At 41.7% G+C, this 18,175-nt stretch overlaps 1 protein-coding gene across 4 annotated transcripts in view; it reads left to right on the plus strand.

The window, feature by feature from the left end:
* Positions 1–1,776: 1,776 nt before the first annotated feature.
* Positions 1,777–18,175, plus strand: part of glcci1a (glucocorticoid induced 1a) — a 25,972-nt gene continuing 9,573 nt past the window's right edge. For 3 of the 4 annotated variants that reach the window (XM_050033871.1, XM_050033873.1, XM_050033874.1), the window contains exons 1-3: positions 1,777–2,523; positions 13,426–13,577; positions 15,706–15,795. In XM_050033871.1, the coding sequence (XP_049889828.1) occupies positions 2,157–2,523; positions 13,426–13,577; positions 15,706–15,795 (609 nt within the window). In that variant the 5' untranslated portion in view covers positions 1,777–2,156. The remainder of the gene's footprint in view (positions 2,524–13,425; positions 13,578–15,705; positions 15,796–18,175) is intronic. The other variant, XM_050033872.1, reaches the window with a different exon arrangement.

An 18,175-nucleotide genomic window follows, 5' to 3' on the forward strand; every position in this document is an offset into this window, starting at 1 on the left:
ACTGTGGTCAACAAAAATCAGCGACATGCATAATGTGCAGGAGTATCACACCATGACACACTGGAATGGGTTTCTTTTTGAATGTTTATTTGAAAGTAATAAATACAAAATTTAAAAGGCATTCAAAGCAGAATGACTTGTGTAGGACTGAAACACAAGTTTTAGGACTTGGGCTTGACATTGGCCTTAATTTGTGACTTGATTTTTTTTATGTTAGATTTGGTCTTGACCTCGTATTTAGCTGCCTTGACGGTCACAGGACAAACACAGGCCCATTTTTCTCTTTAGGAAAGAAAATAAACCTAAATAAATAGTAATAATAATGATAAATAAGGAGAAAGCTCTGTTTCTAAAAGAGGCACTTTTAAAACTTATTTTATTCAGAAGATTCTGTCTTGTTTTTTTATACTTTAAATGTAAACCTGATGTTTATTGTGCTAGGACTGTTTTTATTTATGGTTAGGATACCTATAATTTTTCCACAAAAGTGCCTTACAAGTTCAATGTGTCTGTATGCTAAAGCTGTAGTATGTAATTCTGGAGAAAGGTAGTTGATTGTTGAGTCTCATTCCCAGGTAATAAAATATTGACGCTTAGGGTTGGTGGTTCAGGTCGACCACTTATCCAAGGTTGTCATTATTTGACGACCTGGAGATGAGACTCAGCGATCTTTCTCCAGAACTGCATACTGAACCTTTAAAGCGTTCTACTCTGAAAACTAAATATTGTTATAATGGTATTGAAATGTATGTTGGTGATTTTATTGGATGGACATAGGGGTAGGCTATAGCAATGCTTCTCAAACCTTTTTGTGTCAAGGAACCTTAAACTATTACTAAGACCAGAATTTTAGAGTTGAGGAGAGAGGAGGAAAGTGAAATCTATGATCAGAATAGTCTCTCTAATGACTTTTACTCACATTCACCTCACTTCTATAGTGAGTTACGAATGGTGACAGTAAATTATTATTTTTCTGGGGACCGCCTGGAGCTCCTTCAAAGACCCCTTGTGGTCCACGGACCCCTGGTTGAGAACCACTGAGCTTTAGGACGCAATTTTGACATTAAGAGGTTTCGACCTTTGTTGGGAGAAAATTTTAGTAATCTCTTTACATTTGAATTAAATACCCCTGTTATAGGATCATACTTTGAATGCACCACTGTCAATTTAACACACAGTTTGAATCTGGTTCTTGGGAATATTATCTCTATATTATTTAATTAGAGTTTTCCTTTAAACACAGGCATATATCTAAAGTGGCGATTCAAGCCCAGTTTTCTGCCCTGCATATATTTAAGGAGGGCCCACTCTCTTGATGGGCCCCCTCACCTCATGGGCCCCTGTGCAACCACCCTGCCTGGCCCTGCACTGTCTATATTTACGCCCCTGGATAATAGAAAGTTTTAGTAATGCTCTGCTGTCAAATAAAAAAAATGTCACTCACTTCAATACACTTTATTGCCTTTGAATGTTATAATTTTACTCAAGTTATAATGTTACATCCTGTTGAAATGCACATGTAGGGTATGCACATAATACAAATTCACTTTATGGCCTTTATGCAGTGGTCACCAACCAATAGCAGACCCTGAGATCACCTCGGGTTAACTTACCACTCGTTTATATTGGTTAAACCCTCCACACACCCAATGAACAACCCATTGACACATCCAGGAAGTAGCCAGCACCAATCAGAAAGTAGTCGTAGTGATTTGGTCCCACCCATGGCCCAACCTCTGCTGTCAGAAGTTGTGCAAACTGACAACTGCTGTCTTGGAAATTGTGTTAGGGCAGTCAGGAGTTGCGAGAGATTGTCAACATTGACTAAATTGACTACAGTGATCCAGTGGTGGCAACTTTTAGGCACAGTTAGTTCAGGGTCAGTGGGTTGTTTGTGTTTGTGCTCAGAGAGGGAAAAGGAAGCTGTGAGTTTGTAGTTTTCGTCGCCAGCATTGCAGAAATGTAAAGTGGAGACTGTTTGGGACGTCGTGAATTAACTTGAGAAACTTTGTCAGCTGCAAAGTTGTGAAAATGGAAAGCGTGTAGGTGTGTGCTGTGAAACTGTGAAGTCAGGGTGTGAGCTGTTAAACAGGTCATTGTACTTTTGCCACTCATATTGTTACATAAACAACTTTATCAGCTGAACTTGGCAGATCATGTCAGCATCACCAGCAGCAGCAGCAGCAGCAGGCAGCTCATCCCAGCAGCGGGTTAAACACAGCGGCTCCCCAACAGCCTCCTGCCCTTCCTGTAGCAACAACACCACCACGGTCCGGTTGCAGCCTATCCGCGCCACGGTGCCGTACCAGCTTTTGCGTGGAAATCAGCTCAGCCCAACCCGCTCAGCTTCCTGCTCCTTCACAGTAGCCGGGAGCAACACAGGACCAACGACGTCCCGTTGCTCCAGTCCCGCCAACCCGGGTGGAAGCGGCTCGGACGGCAGGCTGGTCCCCAGGCAAAGACTCTCACCGCCGGACAGCAGGAGCTCACCAGAGCGCTCTCCCTACTCGCCTGTTTCCAAAGGTAATGTCGTCCTTTTAAGTAAATGAAGTGTATCCTTAACGCACCCATCATCGCTCAGATAGCTTTGAGCTAACTTGGCTAAGTGTCGTTCTCTCGCCCGTCACGCCAAACTACCTTTAAAAATATGACAATTAAATGAAATCGGCGATTAATTAACACAAAACGTGCATTTAAAAATAAAAACTAACGCAAAGCCGAACAAATACATGCTACTCTTAAATACGGCGTAGGTATAGTTCACTATATATCATTACATTCAAATATAATCTCAACTTAAACAATTTTCCCCACCATTCGCCATCAGGCGCCACGTTGTGTTTTGGTGAGAGATGCTAGTGGAAATAACACACGAAGCACCTCAAAATCATACATTTTAAATCAAATGAGCGTCGTCTCACAAATGAAACATACGCCGAATTGTAAAGCGGGCTGTCATTATTCAGACTCAAGTCCTAAAATTTGTCTAATGCTTATATAACTTTCCCAGTAAACCAGAACACGTAGAATTGTCAAGTTTTCCAAAGCAGGATTCAACGTAGCGAGTCGTTCTCTCTGTAGCTACGATTTAACTATCCTTATCGGGGCGAGATGCTAGGCTAGGTGGCTAGCTTTCTAATTGGGTCATGATACATTAGGCGTTTTATAATTTACGCTGTAAACATCGAGATGGCACATAACACACACACAATAACGTACTTAAAATATATTTTAACAGTGTGTCCCGCACCTATGTTGCAATTTCTATCATGATGTCAGTAATATTTTAGCACACACAGCTCAGGGTGTTTTGGCATATTATTCCAGTGTGTTACAATCGCGATTTAAACGGAATTAGGTGATGCAGTTGTTGTTATATTACACTGGCATTATCCTCGCTACGATGAGGTAAATATGTGAGGCTATGGATGCCTGTGTGGTGATGATGCAGTTACTCTGTCGAAGATAAACAGGGCTCCCTGCTCCACATTACATGGATGATTAGTCAGATTTTCAGTATCTGCCATGAACACTGGCAGCTTATTATTAATTCGTAACATTATGGTTGTTTGCCATCATTGAAATGGAAAAAAATATGTCGTCAGCTGGTAGCTCCATTGCTTCTATGGCAACATTGGGGCCTAGCAGTCTGTGAGACATAAACAGAGCCCTCTGGGCAAGCAGGCCAGCCTCTGCAACTGCATGCATACATGTAAAAATACATGAGCAAATGAATGTGTGTCTGTGCACAAAGAGGAATACAATGTCCTTGCAAATACAGCAAATTATAAATTTTTTTTTTTTTTTTTGCAATCCAGCCAATATATAGCATGTGTCATGGCTACTACATCGTTACCACATATTTATGTGAGGAGCTGTTAGCTGTAATGTGTCAGCTCTGCTCTGGATGAAGATATCACAGGCTATTATGTGCACTTGACTTTGCATCTTTCCTCACCGAGATATCAATGCTGGTAGCAGTGGCGCGTCCAGGGCAATTTGATCGGGGTGGCCAAGGTGGGGCATGAATCAAGCCAGGGTGGCACTTAGCATGGTGTTTTGGGCAACTGCCAACAGCCAATAAACACACAGAGAGAAAGCTTACGGAAAGCTGCTAGTGCCATCACTGTCTGACTTATTAGATAGATACGTACATGAGCTAACATTATCTCACATTAGTCCTGTGGACATTTAAATCTGTTTATATTGTTACAGTCATTAGTCACAAATACTTTTAACCTGTCAATACAAAAATGTAAAGCTGCAATAATCAATATGTTTATATTAACAATGGACTGTGTGATGGGAAATTTATACCTATTGTAAAGCTAAGCCACAGCCATCTTGCGCTTTTGGGCCCAAAGTTTGCACAGTAGCGATCAGGAAGTGGAGCCACTGTATTTAGTTCCCGCCCATACACACAGGTTGACACCTGTCAATCAACCTTTTTATACCATCAAATAACTAATTAGGTTAAAACTTATCAGGAAAGAATTGAACATACATTAATGTAAGAAGAACTACCTAAAATGACATTTGAAACTTTAATATTTCAGTTTGTTCATGTCCCATCTGCTAACATGGAGGGGGCGGGCACACTGCAGCCAGCTACTGTTGTAACGCCATCCAACTTTATAGAGCGGTGGGTCCCAACTGGTGGGTCATGGTTCAGAAGTGGGTTGTGAATCCATTCTGAATGGACTGCAAGTGACTCACAAACGTTTGTGAAAACACACTTTATTTTTAAGTACAGTGAATTTCTGGCACAGAGCTTGTATTTGAAGTGCTGTTTCCCGCTGTAGAGTGGGTGACTAACGGACAGCTACTTGAGACAGACAGCAAATTAGCTCGATGACATAGCCAAGCGCAAGTATGGTGCTGAATATATATTTAACTGTTTAGACCTTGAACTAATGACTAGGGAGAGTGCTCCAGGGATGACGTTTTTCTGTAGGCCAACACAGAAGTTAGTGTCACCCTGGCTCCCTTTTCCACACGCCTCTGGGATTTTTCCTTTGGATTTTGGATCATTGCTGAAAATAAGCCCTGTGGCAGACATTTATGATACTTACACGTTTTTCTCAGCAAGATAATCTTAACAAATGATCACTTTTATGATTTTTGAAGCTTAAGTTCAATCACCAGAGGTAAATAGCTAATGTTAGGCCTTAAACAAACGTCACCACGGTTACTTGACTTCACATTGCCACCACAATGAGGCTGTGAAGCTGTGTTCAGCGTGATGACGTTCTGTTGTCTCATTTAGCAACTTGTTAGCAACCCCCTTTTTGAGGACACATAAAAGCTTCTGAATTCACTTCAATTCATTTACTGACATATTTGATGTTGTAGAACAAAACATAAAAGTATCTTAAGATTATGTTAACCAAAGACCTTATTTCAGGCATCTAACCAAAAACCCGTTCAAAAAATCCACTGACTTCAAGACGAGGGAACCAGGAGTGCTAAAATGACAGCAGCAAGGTTTTAGTTTTTTAAATGATCTCAGCTAATTGGTGACAAAGTTCGGCATGACTCTGCACTCTAATGTTTTCTGTATCTGCTGGAAAAGGCGACTGTAGATGTAACTGCAGCCATAACATCTTAATGAGTTAATAACACATCAGATGTGTGTTCACAGCTGCGTTCACTGCCCCCATGTGGCCAAAAAATGAGCTAGTTAAGCAATATGACATAATAGTGAGTGCCGTTGCACTGGACATCAGCACAACTGTGATTCGGTCATAGACACGAGGCTGCAGGCCGAGTCTAGCTCAGGGATGTTATAGAATAGTCGATTAGTTGGCTATTCAACTATCAAAATCACTCGTCGACATGGTGTATCGTTGTCGACTAATCCCTCATCTGTGGTTTAAGCAGGGTGCAGTAATAAAGCAATGGCATTGCATCTACAGCACATATGTCCTGAAGGCAGACAAGACACAGGAAACTTCTTTCTAAAGGAGCTGCAGCATTTATTAGCACACAAACTATAAACTCCACTTTGCATTTACCTGTTATCTTAAGTGCTAGCCTAAATCTAAACTCTGCTCCAATCGCTCTCCCTTGTACGCTTTCAAGGCATTTGCTGTCACTCTAGCTCTACAACACACTCCTTACGAACACACACACACTCAAACACTACTGACTTGCTCTGCTATCTCCGAATGACCTTTGCTACGCTTACATTTGTTTGAACAATTGTTTTTTACGTTACGCCATGCTACATAAACAGAATTTCTAGTAATTCCAGTGGTATACAAATATTATTCGTAGAGAAGGAAAGACTCCCGCTGTCCCTGCATGGAAGTAGTTCCGTTGTTACAGCAGTCAAACAGTATCTCCAGCACAGATGAGCCTGCTCGGGGTTTAGTCCAATCAGATCACAGCTCATTTGCAAACGGCCTCTCAGAGCCAGTCGAGGACTCTGTTGTCTCACCTACCTCCATGTCCTGCCTACATTAGTTTGCCTAACGCTTTACTCATTGAATTCGAGATGTTTTTGACAAGAATTAGTCATTGTTATTGGTGTGAAAAATATGATATATCTTCCACGATTAAAAGACTCGTTGAGTACCTTTTGGTAGCCGTAAAAGACTACTAAAATGCATCGAGTCGTTAGCACCCCAGTCTAGAAAGGGATAGTGTTTACATAGTTTGTCAGAGTTTACAGAATTTAAACTAGATGCAAAATTTAATTTGCCTCTGTAAGCAGGTCTGTGATTTCAGGTATTTATTTTTTGCAGTTTGAAATGCTGGTATGACTGGTCTTTATCTTGGCTAATGTTTATTTGCCATGATATTGAAATACAGAACCTTATAAGATCCATAACAATATAACCTGTGAAGAGATGGCTCAAGAATGAGAAAGAAGATTGTTTTTGTACATAGTGTAGATGCTCTATGTATGAGTACTATGTGTAACCCTAACCCTCCCTACTGTAAACCATTCACTGCCATTCATTGTGCAGGGGTGAGAAAACAGGAGAAAGACAGTGTCATATTGAATGACACACTGTGACAAATTCTGTGTATGAAATGAGGTGCAAAAACTCTGAAATGGTCCTTTTAAATAGAGCTTTCTGAATAATGTATGAGCCTCTGGTGGGAGTGTTTCTCTGCGGTTTGAGATGGTCATATGACTCAAAGTCATGCCGGATGACCTTGTTATTCCAAAAAGGTTTTCAGCATCACCCAAATGTAAGAATGAACCCAGAGTCCAGACGAGCTCTGAGCAACTGTAACTAACACAACAAGACTTACACATTGTGGTTGTATAAATCACACAAGGCCTGCGGCTCTACTGATTCACTGGATATACTCTAGTGTCGTCCTGGTCAGCACTACAGTATTTGCACAGGATGATACACTTTATCCTAGTGTTGCACAGGGTGCTGAAATTTAGGTCCTTTTTGATCTTTTGCCATTAAAAACGGTTCAGTACTTGAATTTCCCAACATTCGGAACTTGTTGTTGGTCAAATATGTCTTCGGTTTAAGTGATGGGGCGGATGAAATGTATCATTTGTCTGTATCTCCATTAGGTGGCAGCACTAGCAAGGTAGCCAAGTCAGGTGCTTCTGCACTGGGCATTGTCGCTAATATTCGTCGTGGCGAAACATTGGAATTCTAACTTCTAGGTACATCACATCACTTGATACCAAAAAGACATTTTCCCATTGACTTACATTGGCTACGGTTACATGATGGCTTCTCATTCAGAATGAAATAAATCTGAATGAAATCATTTGGAATTAAAGTTTTTCCAGGTAGTTCACATGAGAAATATTCATTCCGAATGAGGGTTTGCACGGGAGATCAGTTTAATTGCCTTTATTCGGGTCTGCGCAAAGTTTGGGGCAGGGAAGGTTTCTGATTGGATAGGGGGCGGAGCAGATGTTACGTGTTTACGTTTACCGGAAGAAAACACTGTAGTCCTCGCTCCGGATAACAAGATGCTTGACGACGCCGTTCTTAGTGCCTTTTTCGGGCTTGTTTTGCTTATATTCTTGAAGCAGCAGTACGACAACAACCTTGTTCTGCTAATGCTTCGTCTGTTGAGGAGGAGAAGAGAGGTAGAAGGTCGAAGAAGGGAGATAGAAGACCGTGCTTTGGCGTATGGAAACCGGTGAGTGCAACGAGTCCGACTGCTCTATCTCAGCCCGTTGCTATGCAGCCCGTTGCTATGCAGCCCGTTGCTATGCAGCCTGTTGCTATGCGCGCTATATACGTCATCGCGCCAGAAGGGCAAGGAAACGAGCATGCACAGAAAGACTGGAATGAACGCGCTGTATCATAGGAAAACAATGGTTTTACTGACGTCACGTTTCTAGCGTTTCATCTCGGTGTGATTACTCCCTTAAAGAGGAATGAGCGTTTACATGCACACAAAATTCTTTCATCCGGAATGACAAACGGAATAAACCACCCCCTTTAATCGGATTTAACTTTAAATTGGAATGACCGTTTACATGAACACTTTTAATCCGAATGGCCTTTCATTCTGAATGAAAGTGGAATTAAACTGTCCATGTAAACGTAATGACTGTGAAACAGACATCTGTAAATCAGTGGATACATTTTTGAGCGTCACAACCCCCACACGATGACTCACTTCATCAGAATTTGATCAATTTAGTCCGATAACATTTTGAAAGTCAGTAGAGCAGCTCGATTAAATCATTTTGTCCCCATTCATACCTGAAGTTAGCCGCTTGGGTTGGGAAAGTTTCTAGTGTGCTTGCTCCAAGAATGCGAACGGTCCGGGTAATTTTATACGTGTGAAACTTTTTTGGCTTCATGCGCCACTGAGCAGCTTTCATAGAAATGAAAGGGGCCTCACCTCCACGCTGTATCCAGTTCTCTTTATGCATCCATTGCTTGTATAGTCTATGGCAGTGGTTTTCAAATTTTTCTGCCCAAGGTACACCAAAGGGCAAGCCAAAATCTCACCTGTATTTATATCTGTGCAGGTAGCTTTCACGATACTCTGTACAATAAAGCAATCCATTGTCCCACTCCTTTTGGCTGCCAATCGGGGCTTTAGATGCGTCACACACTTATAATTCCCACGCATGAATGGCGACAAATACGTTCCCCGTGAAGGTTTTTTAAATTGAATCACAATTTTAGCTAGAGTTTGCCCCTTTATTAGGTAATGGGAGTACCCAACATACTGATACAGTCAATTAAAGATTGATTGATAATGTTTTGCACATGCTCAGTTGAATATTGCAATAGTAATGTGTGGTTATCACAAAATCCCACAGCACACCTGTGCCACAGCACACCATTTGAGAACCACTGGTCTATGTTAAGGGGACATGCACCTGTGTATTCGTTCCAATTGATATAGCGTGAGCCAGAGAAGCAATGCCTTGGTCTCAACATGTCTACTACTGACACTAACAGTGTGTCATTATCAGAAAAACACCCCCACACCCTGAACTGGTTCACAAAACAGGCTGTTGAGGTCTACGGTGGGTCTACTTTGCCCACAGAGCCAACGCAAATCGCAAACCTCATGACATAACCACTGTCGTTATGAACTTTTAAAGTTGTGAAAATGGGAGCAAAATCAAAAGTGTTCCATTTATGTTATTTTAAGTGTACATTTAATAAGATGCTTTGTCACGTACATGGAGTTGGTGGACTACACCATACAAAGAGTGTATATTTTGACAGAAATCTTTAAAAACTTTGTCTGTGTTTTTGTGTTTTAAAACGGTTCGTTCAAGGGCAGGGCGTAGATGGACTGCTACTTGACCACTGGGTCAGGAATTTGTCCTTGTGCTTGTTTAGTTCTGACCTCGGTGCGACCTCTGACCACAGATGTTACTGCAGGGTTATAGCAGACTACACATCACAATGATAGATGTCAAAGCAGAACATTTAGTATAAAGACAGCCGACTCCAGAGGCGGCTGTGGCTCATTTACCATTTACTCCCATAAAGCTGGAGCTGTGTTTACCAATAATATTCCTACATAATTTCTTAAAGGGACAGTTCATCCTTAGTTAAAAAATAATTTTTTACGTCATTGGTAGTGCTTTCTATCAGTCTAGATCGTTTTGGTGTGAGTTGCAGTGTTGGAGATATCAGCAGTAGAGATGTTTTATTTTTGTTAATGTTTTTCAGGGCAGTGACATGATCAAAAATGTAAGAAATTCGAACCTTCATTGGAAAACCTAAACAGAAGCTTTGAATGTAATAAAATTACAGTCAGTTAAGTCCTGCTGGCCAGTAATATCTTTTAGTTTACCAGCCATTTGACTATGCCGAAACATAAATGAAGCAATGGAAAAAAATCAATGAAAACTGAGCAAAAAACCTGTATTCAAATGGTGACTGGAGGTGTATAATTACACGCTGTCACATGCTATTTCAGTCACCACTGTGGAATTGTAGAAGCATCAAAAGTTAAAGTGCTGGAACTTAAAATTTTTATTCCAAAAATCGTTAAAATCCCTGAGGAAATACTGTGCATAGAACAACACCTCAAGAGTGTCTGTTTTTCTTCAGTGGTGTGATGATGGCTGCATACTGAAGCTCTCATGCACACTGGGGTCATGTAAACACTCATCAGATGACAGGAAGTAGTAGAGTAGGCCTTTTTTTAGTTTGGGCGTTTTATCTGAGCCATGAAATCTTAAAAAACAGTTTGATTTGCAACAGGATTAGTTTTCAGATGTCCATATTTGGTTTGTGTTGTTGACATTATTTAACCAACAAAATGCTGATGTGCTGTGTAGCCAGTAGTTTTGCATTTTTCTTACTGCTTACTGTGCATCTCAAAGTCCAACAGTAAAGTTGTGGCTGGTTTATCAGATAGTGTTTGAAAAACACCTACATTGGATTTTTTAATTAAATGTTAGTTCTGGTTTATTGTAACACGAGTCTGATTTTCACAGTTTAGGCTGTTATTGCTAACGCTGGTAATTGTATCAAGATAATTGCTGAGATTTGGGAGCATGGTAAGATTGCTAAAAATAAGTGCATCCCTCCAGGCATTGTTGATATGACATGATACATGACAGATATATGTATTTCAGCCGTGGAAAAAAAAGAAACTTTCCCATTTTAAACAACTTTTCAGGGTTTACAAGGTGCACCTGAATGCACCTTGAAGTCCCCACACGCTTTACAGTACAAAGCGATAGTGTTTCAGAGTGTCAGACCAGAGCTGCAAGACAGCGCTGCCAGAAATCACGTGACTCACAAGCTCGCAGCGGTGTGGGCAAACCTCTGACAAAGTAGGTGTTGTAAACTCAGCTCTGAAAGAACAGTCTGCAGTATCAGTGCAAATATACACCTCTGTATTTTTGTTAAACATTGAGGTTTGCCCTTTCAAAGCTCGCATAAAAGTTTCAAAAGCTATTTGCCAACATTTGCATACAAGTTGTTTGGTCACTATTTACAAGGTTTTAACTCTTAAATATGTGATAGCAAAACACTGTAAAAAAGAAATGCAGTCATGAAGAAGGAAAACTCGAGCAGATTTTTTTTTTAGTTCAGCCTATCAAAACATTATGAAAGCCTTTAGAACATTTTATTAGATTTTAAGATTTTAAACACTGTTTCAACCCTTAAAAGCTTTTTATTAATTTTAAAATATGGGGTTATATTCATCTCATACGTATACAGTTGTGCTGAATGGGGAAAGTAGCCATAGAAACCAAAACCATTTTTTGTACCTGGCTGTAAACGTGTTTATTTCTGCTGTAATGTTGGGCATTTTAGCATGGGGGTCTTAAGCATTGACTTCATTTTTCTGCCCTTGAAGTTTCTGCTTGGGTTTACACCATGTTACAGCACATTGGCCAAACATGAACACTGCTACACCACCAATCAGAATACTTTGATATTGTTACCTTGAGATTTTATTGAATCATTGAAGCTGGGGCTTCCAGTGATACCAAACCATGTGTGCTTAATGGTAATAAAGGTGTCCCGCAAAGGTCTATTTTGGGCCCTCTTTTATTTACTGAATAAATAATAATATCTGCCACTTCACAATAAGGCTGGCTTTTCATGCAGTTATTCAGTTGAATTAGATATTTATTATTTTGCACACAGCTCTCTGTTGAAGAGAGATCCTGATCTCAGTGAGGGTAGCGGTTTAAATGATTAGCCTAACTATAATTATTAACCACCTAACCAATGTAGTAACTTTGTATTTCCCCTTATGACACTGTGCCTTAACTACAAATGTGTGTCCCTGCAGCCTGTGTAACAAGGGATAATTTCGCCTCAGTGACAGAAGTGGTAGAAGGAATTAACTGCCTGCTCGCAGTACGATGAGTCCTGAGATATATGTATGTAACACATCTGTACATTAATACATAGAAAGACATATCTAGCCTCAGATTCTCAGTTCTTCATGACACATCACATGCTTGATTAATAAAGACAATATCATGTCAGTGGAGGCTCTGGCGCTGTGCGTTAGATAATTATAGCAGATTCACTGAAGTACTGGTTTAGAAAAGTCGTCCTAAGGAGGAGCTGCCGTGTTGAGCTACTTAACATATATGGGAAATAACTTCCAAGTCTAATTTAGTCCCTGGAGTGTACCTGTAATCCTGTGGATATGTAGAAAGTGACCTCGCCCTCTACCTTGTTTAATAGGATTCCCTGTTGTTGGACCAGAAGCCAGTACACCAGATTACGACAGGGACACTGGCCAGATGAGGTGTCATGTGTGAGCACGCATAGGTGTGGTCATTACTCTTCAGGCTTCAGAATATGACATTGCGGTTATTACAAAACATGTTTCCCACAGTGCATGTTTCAGAGGACGATGTTGACTGTGAGAAACTGTCACACTCGTATTTATTTAGATGGAAGGGTTTGGCAGTTGTTGGAGCTCAATGAATCTGTGTATTTATTTTCACCCTGTATTACGTTTAATTTGTGAAGAAAACGTTTTCTCGCGTGCCTCCAGTGAACGAAGAATCCAACAAAACTGAGGTAAAATGGGTGTTTGTTTTGTGTTATTGTGTGACTTTGTGTTTTAAAGGAGTAGTTCAGATTCAGCAAAGTCACACTTGCGCAATATTTCCCTATATTTGGCCGTCAGTGAAAACACAAGCCTCGCAGCAGTTTCTGAGGTCTGTGTGAAGTTGGTATGTCAGTGAGATATTTTTATCAGGTTCAGGGCAAATGTTGGCCACCGGAGTGCTGAAGCCAGAGGAGAAGGGCCTTGCAGAGTGTTCAACGGTGCTCACCAGCGAGTGGCTAACTAGTGGAGCACAGGGGGTTTGTCAGATCTTTTTTTTCTGCTTGAAATGTACCACAAAATAAAAATAATGAGAGCAGAAGCAAAAAGCCGTGTAGAGCTTCAGATTAAGGTGCTAGGCCTGTGTCGCTACTAGTGTCGTGTTACACTGAGCTGACGTGTCTCTGTCTTGTCTTTTCATCTGTGCAGCTGAAAGGACAAAATCCCAGCAGGTGCGGAGCTCGGGGGCCATTTGGCGGACTTCCTCCCTGGGCACCATTACTGGGCCCTACCTCACTGGGCAGTGGCCTCGTGACCCACATGTGCACTACCCATCTTGTATGAAAGATAAGTCCACACAGGTGAGCACAACTCCCTCACCCCTTTTCCCCACATGTGCTGTATCCCCTACAGAGATGAGGTCATGTGGCATTTTGGTGACAGAGAAAAGAGAAAGCAGAGGTATTTATTCGCTGCTGTTCTGAATTGGACAGTTGAGGCAGTGTGTAGGATGATACTGATGTATTCGTTGTTTATATGAGTCAGCTGCCTCTCTGTTTGTCACTGTCAGTAGAGGCTTCAGTCTGCACGATGCACTCGCATGAATGCAAGATGCACACGATATTTTAACTCCTACACTCATCAAAAAATGGTTGCATATGTGACCATGTTGGTTGCAGTCTAGAGCCCTGCCTATGCCACAGTAGTACTGCTTTGTGTCATGCTTGACTTTCTTTGTGCCCACACCTTCCTGCCCTGTGATCATCTCACGCTGTTCCACCTCAGATGTCCCCACACACACTGGTCTATACATCCTGTTTCTTCCAGGTTGTGTGACATTTACCACCTACGCATCTGTGGGGCTTCAAACGCTAGATGACCTCTTTGCTCTTAGCTTTATTATTAACTATTGAAGTGATACAAAGGCGTCATTGTGATGGTGTGCATGTGTGACACTGCTGTTTGACTCATGTCTTCTTCCTCACACTCCTGCCTGATAGGTTTTATAATCCACCAGTCATCAACCTTCCTGTGGTGTCAACTCTAACCTAATCCCCTAACCTAAACAAATTCCATAAAGAAAGTTTGTATTAAAAAGTCAAATATCTGATATCTGCAGACAGCTGGCTAGCTAGCATTAGCTCCCAACAGGTAGAGACAGACTGAAAAAAGTAGAAAATGAGATGACACCCAGGGTTAGCCAGAAAAAAACACAAGCCAATACTTTATCAATACATGTGATCAGCATGTAGAAAGCCATATTTCAGTCTATTACGATTCACGATCGCGGTCGACACAAGCACATTGTGCTTGCGGTGCTAACAGCAAAGTGTTAAAGACAAACTAAAATTAAAGCTGTCTGTATGTAGGCTAACACTTTATCTTAAAATGTACCCTAGGCAGCTGACCTGCAGACAGTGAGTCTCCTCTGTAGAGGGTAACAGCAGTAACAGCGCCAGGTCACCATCGGTCGGGCATCCCTCCTCCTCTTTCAGCTCTTGCCAGCGTGTGAAAGCCGGGCCAATATTAATTTTTGTTTGAGCTCTTGTTTTATCGCTCTCCCGTTTTCTTTTCTTTGTCTCCTCGGACAACACATTCACCTTCTTCCTTTTCTTTGTCGCTTCAGCCATGACAACCACTTCTAACTTCGTTCACCTCAGTTCGGCTACGCTACTTTAAAGAGAGGAGAGGGATATGACGTATGCTGTAAAGCAGACAAATTTTGTAGTCCTTTTTGTGTCGGGGTTCCTACTCGAACCCCGAAACTGCATAGTGCCAGTGCAAGTGAAACAGACGCTCTCAAGCAATGACGGACGTGTCATCCAACCTATTGTGAGTTGATGTACATCACAAGGATCTTGGATATATATTTTGAGGGCTAAAAAACTCCATTGTGTTGCTTTAAAAACAAGCTGAGCTAACTTTAGCGGCAGCTCACCTGGCAGCCTTTTCTGACGGCTGGCCACTGAGGCCTTTACTATGAAGCAGTTCACTATTGTAAGTTCTGCTGCTAACAAATGCAAGCCAAGATGCCATCTGAATGTTTGACAGTATGGCTTTTCTACACGCCACTCTATTCACATTATGTGTGTCGAATGAAGAACCCTATTGGTATCAGTATCACTTTAAGGAAACTGGTGTTGGTATTGGTATCCTAATTTTTTTTAAACAATACGCAATGTTATGCAGAGCCCAGCTCAGCTTTCACTGTGGGTTTGTATGCACATGTGTGTCTGCCCATGTGTCCTCTATGAATTTGTCACATTGATAATCCATCGCTGGAATAATCAAAGGTTTCAGTAATTTCTTTGACAGACACTAGTCAATATGATCTAATCATAATTTATAGGATCAATGGCCACAAGTACAAAAATAACATTCAAATTATAATAAATTGGACTGATCCTTCAATAATCAGTGATAACTCTGTTAAAGAAGCTCAGATCCAGGTGTGCGTAAAGTAATGTGTAGCTGTGATGTTCTTTCCAGACTCCTGGATGTTGGAGTGAGGAAAGGAGAGAGAAGAGGAGCACCCACCAGCGCTCTGCATCCTGGAGCAGCGCCGACCAGCTCAAAGAGGCATGACACTAACATGAATACACACACACACACACACATTTAGGCCAAACCTTTTGTCCTTCATGTTGTGCACATGTCTGTACATGTGCACAACATGAAGTCATAGACACATGCAGTACTAGGTTACAGGTTGTGTTGGGTGCTTCAGGTTTACTCTGTAGCTTATCCCCACCCCACACATGCTTCACAGATATTATGGGGCCCTGCAAACGTAAATTAAAACTGATAAAGAAACAGGATGTTAACACAGCGTGCAGAACTGATGTAGCGTATGTGGAGTGTTTGTCCTCAGGTTTCTGTCACCAGATGAGTTTGTCTGGAGGCTGTTGGATATCAGTGTTGAACTAAAATTTGACGGACAAACCTTTGTTAAATTGTGTAGCTCATTATTTTTAATTGGGCCCACATTTTCAGTTTCAGTCCGGTTACGGTTGCTTTGCACAAACTGCTGCTGCTGCTCTGTCTGCCGTCACAAACTGCCGTAAAACTAGAGGACCACAGTGGTTGACCATTTTTTTGATGTATCATAGTGACCTGTACAGGACTGTCGGTTGGCCTTAGTCGTGAACTCATTATTCTGTGTTTATGTAGCTGTTGATTTATGTTGCCTACGTATATTTTACATCACCTCTACAGCAAGAAAAACTGCCTCACAAAATCCTCCCAGTGACCTGTGCTGGAGCACTCAAGATTTCACGTCTTAGTTTGCTTCACCCAGATTGATATCTGCACGATGATATGACATTGGATGACTCTATTTCTTTTGCTTATGTGAAGGAAGAGGTTGAACTAAGAGGCACACCCCTCTGAGGGGGATACAGGAGAGTCTAAGAGGGCGCGGAGGGAGAGACGCAAGGCAAAGATACTGAGTGTGGTGAAAGGAGCAGGAGAACAAAGGCAGTCTCTACCTGCAGAACTTGACAGAGAAGCATCCCATTTTGGAATTTCTCTAAAACTCTAAAAGTTAATATATGATATTGTTAAATAAAAGTTAAATAAGGCTACATGATGAGGAGAAGGCTTCAATACACATGATCAATATTGGCCGATTTGTGTTCGTCCCCAAACTCTCAACATGTTTCCGTGTGGCAGAAGTTATGAAAGAGTAGTGAATGTGTCTGTATTATTGACATTTTCCCCAGGCTGTATAATTTCCTGTGTGACATCACAGCTTTGGTGTACGTGTCATTATGGTGCTGATGGTTTACAGCAGCGACAGACACATCCTCTGAAGCTGCACCCGGCATGTCACTATCAGCTGCTCTCAGCTCTTCCCTGCTGATACTCAGCAGCAGCAGGGAGGTGGCAGATAACGCTATCTCATTCTTTAACTACCCACTTCCCCTCTTTGCAATGGCCATAACCCGCTGCAATTTATGGTCAGCCAAGTCCCAGCTGGCTCCTCTCCGCCTCCTGCAGCAGAGGGAACAATAAGGGCCGGCCGGATGACGGCTCAGCCCTCGCTAATGTGTGCACGGGCACGTTACTTAGTTACAGGGCTGCAGGAGAGCGGCGCTGACACAGATTCCACAGATGTCAGTAGACAAGCTACAAGGAGGAAGAGGAGAGAGGGGGCAGACCGGAGCGGTGCAGCTGTTTCAGGGAACCACAGAAATGTTAGCGGGGATATTAGTGTGCATAATCATCAGTCTTATCCTACCTGTATCTGAATGATAGTATGTCAGAGGTGCTGTGTTGGAGCTGGTCCTTTTTTTAGTCAAAGCAAACATTGTCTTGGTCAAAGAAACTCTGAGTTTTAGTTGGCTGCTCTGGCAAAGTTGTGGTAAAACTATTGCAAGATGAAATGGGAATGTTTTAGTAGTAATGTTTTGTAAGGTTGAGGTTTTCTGACCTCTGACTTTTTGTGACCTTTCAGACAGTGAGTGGTTGTCTGCAGTCCAGCAGGAATAGGCAGTGGTAAAACTGCCATGATGACGGCACTCCTGGTTTCATAAATTCCGATTGTGATCCAAACTGTTGCTGTTGTTAGTCTTATAGTGTATATACCAAAATAACTAAAGACTAGTCCATACCCATTGGTAGCTTTGTCACCTTCTACCTATGCCAATCCTCAATGCCTATGTGCAGTTTCACATAGATTGACCACGTCAGTGAGTAGAAAAACGTGGGACAGACAGAATGACACACTGACAGTTTCCGTGATTATGTACAGCATACCATACCATGACTTAGTCATACCAAAATTTGAAAAAAACAACAACATTGGTCCACAGGGGGAGCCATGAAAAAAACAACAACATTGGTCCACAGGGGGAGCCACAGCGATCGGTTGCATTTTAGCCATTTTTGAGCATTTTTCTGTTGTTATAGCGCCACCCAGTTGCCAATTAGAGTTAATCTACCAAGTTTAGTAAAAATC

Source organism: Epinephelus moara, chromosome 22, assembly GCF_006386435.1.
Source record: "Epinephelus moara isolate mb chromosome 22, YSFRI_EMoa_1.0, whole genome shotgun sequence".
Taxonomy (NCBI): domain Eukaryota; kingdom Metazoa; phylum Chordata; class Actinopteri; order Perciformes; family Serranidae; genus Epinephelus; species Epinephelus moara.